The sequence below is a fragment of the Pagrus pagrus genome (genome assembly GCF_965226575.1).
Source record: "Pagrus pagrus genome assembly, chromosome: 5".
In the NCBI taxonomy this organism is placed as follows: domain Eukaryota; kingdom Metazoa; phylum Chordata; class Actinopteri; order Spariformes; family Sparidae; genus Pagrus; species Pagrus pagrus.
In genome coordinates, this window is record NC_140189.1 from 34,461,757 (window position 1) to 34,467,981 (window position 6,225).

Consider the following 6,225-nt stretch of genomic DNA (forward strand, 5'->3'; position numbering starts at 1 on the left):
CAATGAACCTTTACAGGTATGAAGAATCCAGCAAGGAAGTCGTCTGTGTCTCTGCTTGATATCAAAAAAGTCTCTGAATTATTCAGGCTGGAGGGTGTGAAAGAATTAAACTTCTGAAAAGTCAACATGTTGCAGCGATTACAAGATGTTTAATCAAATGAGACACATCTCATTAACAGAAAGGTCCTCCAGCTGCCATGGCTGCTAGAAAGCCATCTGTTGTTAGCTCTGAGCGTCTCTGTGAAACTTGGTGTTGACTCGGAGTGACTCATCCATCATGTTCACTCTGGGAGGAAACAAATAGGCAGCGATCAGAGGAGGTGAAGAAATGAATCAGGCGAGGTTCAAGTGACACCACTGATCTGCATGTTTACCTACAGGGGTGTTTTTTCACATATTGAAGAGTCATTTTCACACAGTAATTTATTTACTTACCTTCAGCATGTCTCACATGTCCCAAAGTAATAAACAAGGTACGATCAGGTTTGAGAATTATTGGGAGCTAAAGACTTTAGTGCTGTTATCATGAAGAAGTTAACTCTGCTCAGTTTTAAAGCTCCCATACAGTTAGTTTTCATTATTAGAATCAGGAAAATGAGTTTTATAATTAAATGCAATTCATAAAAAAGGTTATTGATTGCACAAACCTAAGTCTCACAGACAGAACAGTTGTTGCCTGGTACCTGACTGTGACTGACTGATGAAGATCAGATAAGATGATCCTCCCTCAGTGGGCAACTATTCTGTTTAAAATGAAAACATCCCAATAGTCTATTTGTACTTTTGCATTTCTTCGTGGTCCTTAGTCTCTTTGTTGTTGTTTTATTTTACTTTGTGGTCATTTTTAGTCAGTTTTGTTTCTCCTGGTTGTCGATTTTGTCTCTTTGTTGTTTTGCATCTCTGCATAGTGTTTTTTTGTGTTTGCTTTTAGTTGTTTTGTGTCTCTTCATGGTCATTTTAGTCTCTTAGCCATCGGACCTTGTTGGTATTTAACACGCTACATTTACATTATCTCTCTTATCTTTAATTATGGGTTTATTAATGTTCTGCAATATATACGTTTAAACATTTTCCTGGTGTTTTATAAAGTTTAAGCATTTTCTACTTATGCAAGTCGGGTGTCTGCCCCTTAAAATTTCTGTTCTCTTGTGTTTATGTGTGAGTCTCGCTGTGTCCTTTCCCCAGGACTAATCTACAGTACTGATTCACCTATTGTTACGTCCTATTGTGTTGTGTGTGTGCTGACTGAGTGGGTATAGATGTGGCTGATTCCAGGAAACACCTCTGAGGGACCGTGGGCCTTAATTACAAACCATCTTAACACATGTGCCTGCTTGATAACCTTGAAAACAAATTCACAATCACGTTTCACAGTTTCTTTGTTAAACCTTTCCAGACTTTAAACATCCTTTCATTGTGTATCGACACGTCCTTATTCCAAAAGACCTGGTCAAACACAGCCCGAGGTCACATCCTACCTGGCGTCTTCATGCTTGTCTGTCTGTTCTCTGCCTGGCTGTAACAATATTTTGATGTGTCCTCAGTTTTATTTTATCTTGACGGTTATTCTGTATAGTCTGTATTTTATGGCTTTTAATGGTTTTCTTGCATACAGGCTCTCTCAGGCTCTGTTTGGCTAACAGTGAGACACTGAGATGGATCAATGTGCTCTGCCCCTGCAACAAAAATAAAAATCCATAAACTCACCGTCTATGTTGGTCCCATGAGGCTGTAATGCTCATTAGAGACCAGAGGACAAGATTACTGGATAAATGAAAAATGAGGAAACATACACACGGGCAAGAAATTAAAAGAAAAAAAAGAAAGTGTCCTCATAAGTACCTCGGAGGACACGTGTCTTATATTTGGAATTTAGGGAATGTGATGAGTTGAATGTGGCGTTTTTAAGGCATGTTTTGTGATATTTTATGGCTGCGATGTGAGTGTGCTCACGTCTGTCTGGCTGATTTCACGTGTACAGCTTGAGGCAGCGTTTGTTCCTGCAAAGTGGAAGTGATGCATTATGAATGGGGAAGCAGACAACCTGCAATGCAGTCACTCAACACTGTGCAAACCTGAGATGTTCTCACTTAACCATCTGACACAGCACACACACACACACACACACACACACACACACACACACACACACACACGTAATATGATTCTGAGGGATTGAAACCAAATAATGTGTCCGGCTGTCTTACTGTTTGTTTTGGAACCTGTGAGTCACTCTGTCCTCCAACGCTGTCCGTACCTCAGTTTTCTGTTGGAAAAGGAGGACTGAGTTCAGTTACACGTATCCCTGAAATGGCAGATATTTAATGTATACAGCCTGGCACACTCTCATAACTCCAGCTGTCCTGAAGGAGAAAGTGAAAATGTGAATTCCTGGATAAGAATGTGTGACTTTTTCTAATCTGCAGCATGTAAAACCAATATTTATGATGTCACGAGGCAACACCACCCCACAAATTACTCACATAACAAATTGTTCATTCTTCACCGTTGTGCTGTTTTTCCCTAATTGATTAAATTCCTGCATCTTGCATCATTTCATTAATTCCTCAGTGTGTTTTTGTGGCACATTAAATGAAGGAGGATGCGTCTACACACTCATTTGCATAAATTACATACAGTGGATTTTAGCCTTACCTTAATTTGCATATTGCTGAGCAGCGTCCTGCTGTTCAACAGCTGGTTGTACTGCCAGCCCCAGCCTACCTCCCCGACGCAGCTCTGCCTGGGCAGGGGAGGGTGGGCGTGTGGCGCAGCCCGGCACAAGTAACTGAGGTCACCTGTGGCCTCAGGTGATGATGAGGCGCCCACACCGATGTACCGGGGGAAATAATTTGATCTCGGCCTGTAGTCTCCAATCCCATCCGGGCCTTGTTAGAGGATATGTGAGAGAAGAAGGTAAAAAAACAAATCCAGATGAAGCTGAATCTTTTACTCACAACTCATCTACAGACACACGTAGAGAGAAGTTCAGAAAAGAAAGAAAGAAAGATTGTGCAGCACCCAAAAATTCAAATTCAGTCATTATCATCTCAAGTCAGGTGAGGTTTCGTGATCCACAAGATATTTTCTGGAGCTTCACAGACAAACCGTGTTGCTGTAGCATTCTCCTAAACAACTGAAGAGGACAGAGACTTTTAAACATAAAAAACAACTGAAAGAAAACATGAAATTGCTCCAAACAGGTCGTCTGGTGCAGTCTGAGTCTCTGGAAGTCTGGAGATCCCAAATTTGATTTGAAAAAATATCACATGACCCCTTTTTAAAGATGAAAATCAATTTGGGATCTCAGAGCTTCGGCAGTCTTGGATCATGCCGGACGACCTGAATAATAATAAGTTTATTTGAAAACAGGGACAGTGCACATTGATAACATTACTGTAAATGCGCCAGAATTAGCCAAGAGGCTATTTTTCATCTGTAGTCCCTAGACAGATGTTAAAGTCACCCTAAAAACAGAACAGAACATGAAAAATAAGATTAAAATGACGAAATTACTGGCCAAGGCAATCTGCAAAACATGCACAGCAGTTAACAACATGACAAAAACATATATAACATCAATGTTATATATGAATGGAGCCATTTGATGTTTTTTTCTGTTGTTTTTGTAAAACAAGTCCCCATCTACCTCAGCTGCTGTTCTGCTGTGAAGCTCCAGAAATGTTTTCTGGTCTATGAAACATCACCTATCTTTCCATCAACATGGAGATGAATAGATAGCGACTGAATTTTCATTTTGAGTGAACTTTTCCTCTAAACTGAAATGATCTCAGTGTAGCAGCCATTTAGCTGAATTCAACAGAACTTGAGAAAATGAGAGGCAGAGGATGATTAATAAAGATAAATAGGCATACACTATTCATGTAAAGTAAAAGAAAAACAAGACAGACGGCATCCATTCAGCTTTTAGCTTCAGGGGTTTGTTACAACTAATTATCTTTGAAGAGGAATTCAAGAAGGATCAGTGTTTTTCATGCATTCTCTTTGTTGTTCCCTTTGTTGTTCAAGTAAGTGTTTATCCTGAGTAATAACAGTTACATAAAGAAAACATAAATTATTAATCCTGAGAAAATGTTTCGTGATATCATGAATAGACGATAACACACAACACTGTCCGTTCTGTAATGTATGAATGAATGCAGTGGATTGGAGCTGACATGCCCTGAAGCAATGAGACACACTCTGTAGAATAACACAGACTCACACAGTTTGTCTCACTCTGGGCCCGGTTACATCGCCATCATGTGTCCAATTACAGTCACATTTGCTTGGACAGAGAACATATGCTCGTATACTCGTTAAACCAGACTCTGGGGTCTTTGGTTAAATCTCACAGGAAACTGGGTTACAGCAGTCTGACAACACATACTTTCCCACCAATCAGCTGTTTTGTTTGTGACAACAATAACAGCATACCGCAGCTACAACAATCGAGACATTACTTTTTGGCAACACATTTCCAGAATTGCACTCAGCTGCACTCAGACACAACAGAACTGTCGTACCTGTGAAGATCATCCTCTGTCCGCTCTGTGCTCGTCCTGCAACTTCCTCACTTTTTTGCATCATGTTTCCTCTGTTATGTTTGGAGTATTGCAGACTAGATATTTACTGGGTGCCCCCTGGGTGAGAACTTGAGCCCAGCGGTCTGCTCCGTCCATGGGGTCATGGCTGGTTGTCATGCAACCACCGGTTGTCATGGCGTCAGTGGTTGTGTCCTAGTTATATTGTAAGACCAGGGGACGTGTCCTCTATTGAAGCATGTCCACTAAATATACCTCCAGGGATCTTTGTTCTGTTGATATGATGTTTTTTTTTGTGTGTGTGTTTTAATCAGAATAAAGTTGATTCTATTCTGTTTGTCTCATTAACATGGAGGCAGAAATGTGAAAAAAATCATCTTTACATTGTACTGAGGTAAAGTTGTTTTATACCCTTTCTAGCATGTTATAAACAGAGTAACAACTACAACAACATTCAACGTGTATATTGTTGAAGTATTTAGTATAATTTGATCATACATACATACATATACCTATATACTTATACTGAATATGTGCTTCACACATCATGGCTGCTGGAGTTTCACTCCTGTAGCTGCTTCTTGTGCTCATTTCTTATTTTATTTTTTATTTATTTCATGTCAGAGTTCTGTGTCTGTTTACCTCTTAGGCTCTCTGTGCTGCTGTAACTTGATTATCCCCTCTGGGATCAATCAAGTCTTCTTATCTTATCTTAGCTTATCTTACATTTTAACACCCTGTGCAGATACACAGTGTAGTGGTCAGTCCCTGTAGGATCTTGTGACGTTGAACATCTCACGCCAAAATAACTGAATTCAGGGTGACTCTGCCAGAGACGAGTTTCATAGGGAACTCTATGAATAAGCAAACTCTCCCCTCTGAAGCACTGAAGCAGACTCTCTGGTGTTTCACACACACATTCATACACTGATGGCAGAGGCTGCCATGCGAGGTGCCAACTGCTCATCAGGAGCAATTTGGGGTTCAGTATCTTGCTCAAGGACACTTCGACATGTAGCTGGAGGAGCCGGGATTTGAACCAGTCACCTTCCAATTACTAGATGACCCGCTCTACCTCCTGAGCTGCAGCCGCCCAAAACTTCACCTTGCAGTACTTTATTATTCCACATTATCTGCTAATATTGTTACAGGATGTTTATACTTGTATATTTATTCCATCATATTCAGATCAAATGTTTAAGGATGACCAGTGGTGGAGGGCGTTTACTCTGTAAGTACAATGTTTATGTACTTGTTCTTTTGCTTTTATGTGATACTACTGCTTTGCAGATTCATATTTATACAACATATAAATCAACCAATAAATGATGTATTATTACTGATTAAGCTACCTGCCAGTATGAAAAGCAGTTGACATTCGTTCCACCTTTCCCAGCAGCAACATTACTGATGCTTACAAATGAATGTGTCACTGATTATAATCCAATAATATAATAGGATGTGTATTATTCTGAAATGAGGCATTCTGCATTATGAGTACACTTACTTTTGGTATTTTAAAGGACCTCTGTGGTAGAAAAGTTGATTTTTGAGTCTCATTCCCGATTCATCAAGGTCGGCTACAAATCATGAATGAGCCTCAAGAATCAACTTTTCTTACAAACAGGTCCTTTATGTGTCTTTTGATGCAAATACTTGTAGCTACTTTTTATTATTCAGA

General features: G+C 39.8%; 1 protein-coding gene across 1 annotated transcript; it reads right to left on the reverse strand.

Moving 5' to 3' along the window:
* Positions 1-38: 38 nt before the first annotated feature.
* spmip2 (sperm microtubule inner protein 2) lies at positions 39-4,655 on the reverse strand. The gene is made up of 4 exons (XM_084353727.1): positions 4,527-4,655; positions 2,656-2,888; positions 2,208-2,266; positions 39-286 (listed from the first exon to the last, which is right to left on the reverse strand). The coding sequence occupies exons 1-4, from the start codon at positions 4,588-4,590 to the stop codon at positions 223-225; spliced, it is 420 nt and encodes a 139-aa protein (XP_084209853.1). The 5' UTR covers positions 4,591-4,655; the 3' UTR covers positions 39-222.
* Positions 4,656-6,225: the final 1,570 nt, after the last annotated feature.

Bases quoted from the DNA above. Each gene is read 5' to 3' on its own strand.
- spmip2 (XM_084353727.1), bottom strand. From the start codon at position 4,590: ATGATGCAAAAAAGTGAGGAAGTTGCAGGACGAGCACAGAGCGGACAG. The intron at 2,889-4,526 runs GTACGACAGTTC...TCCTCTAACAAG, and splicing joins ACAGAGGATGATCTTCACAG to GCCCGGATGGGATTGGAGAC. The intron at 287-2,207 runs GTAAGACAGCCG...GTTTCCTCCCAG, and splicing joins CACAGGTTCCAAAACAAACA to AGTGAACATGATGGATGAGT.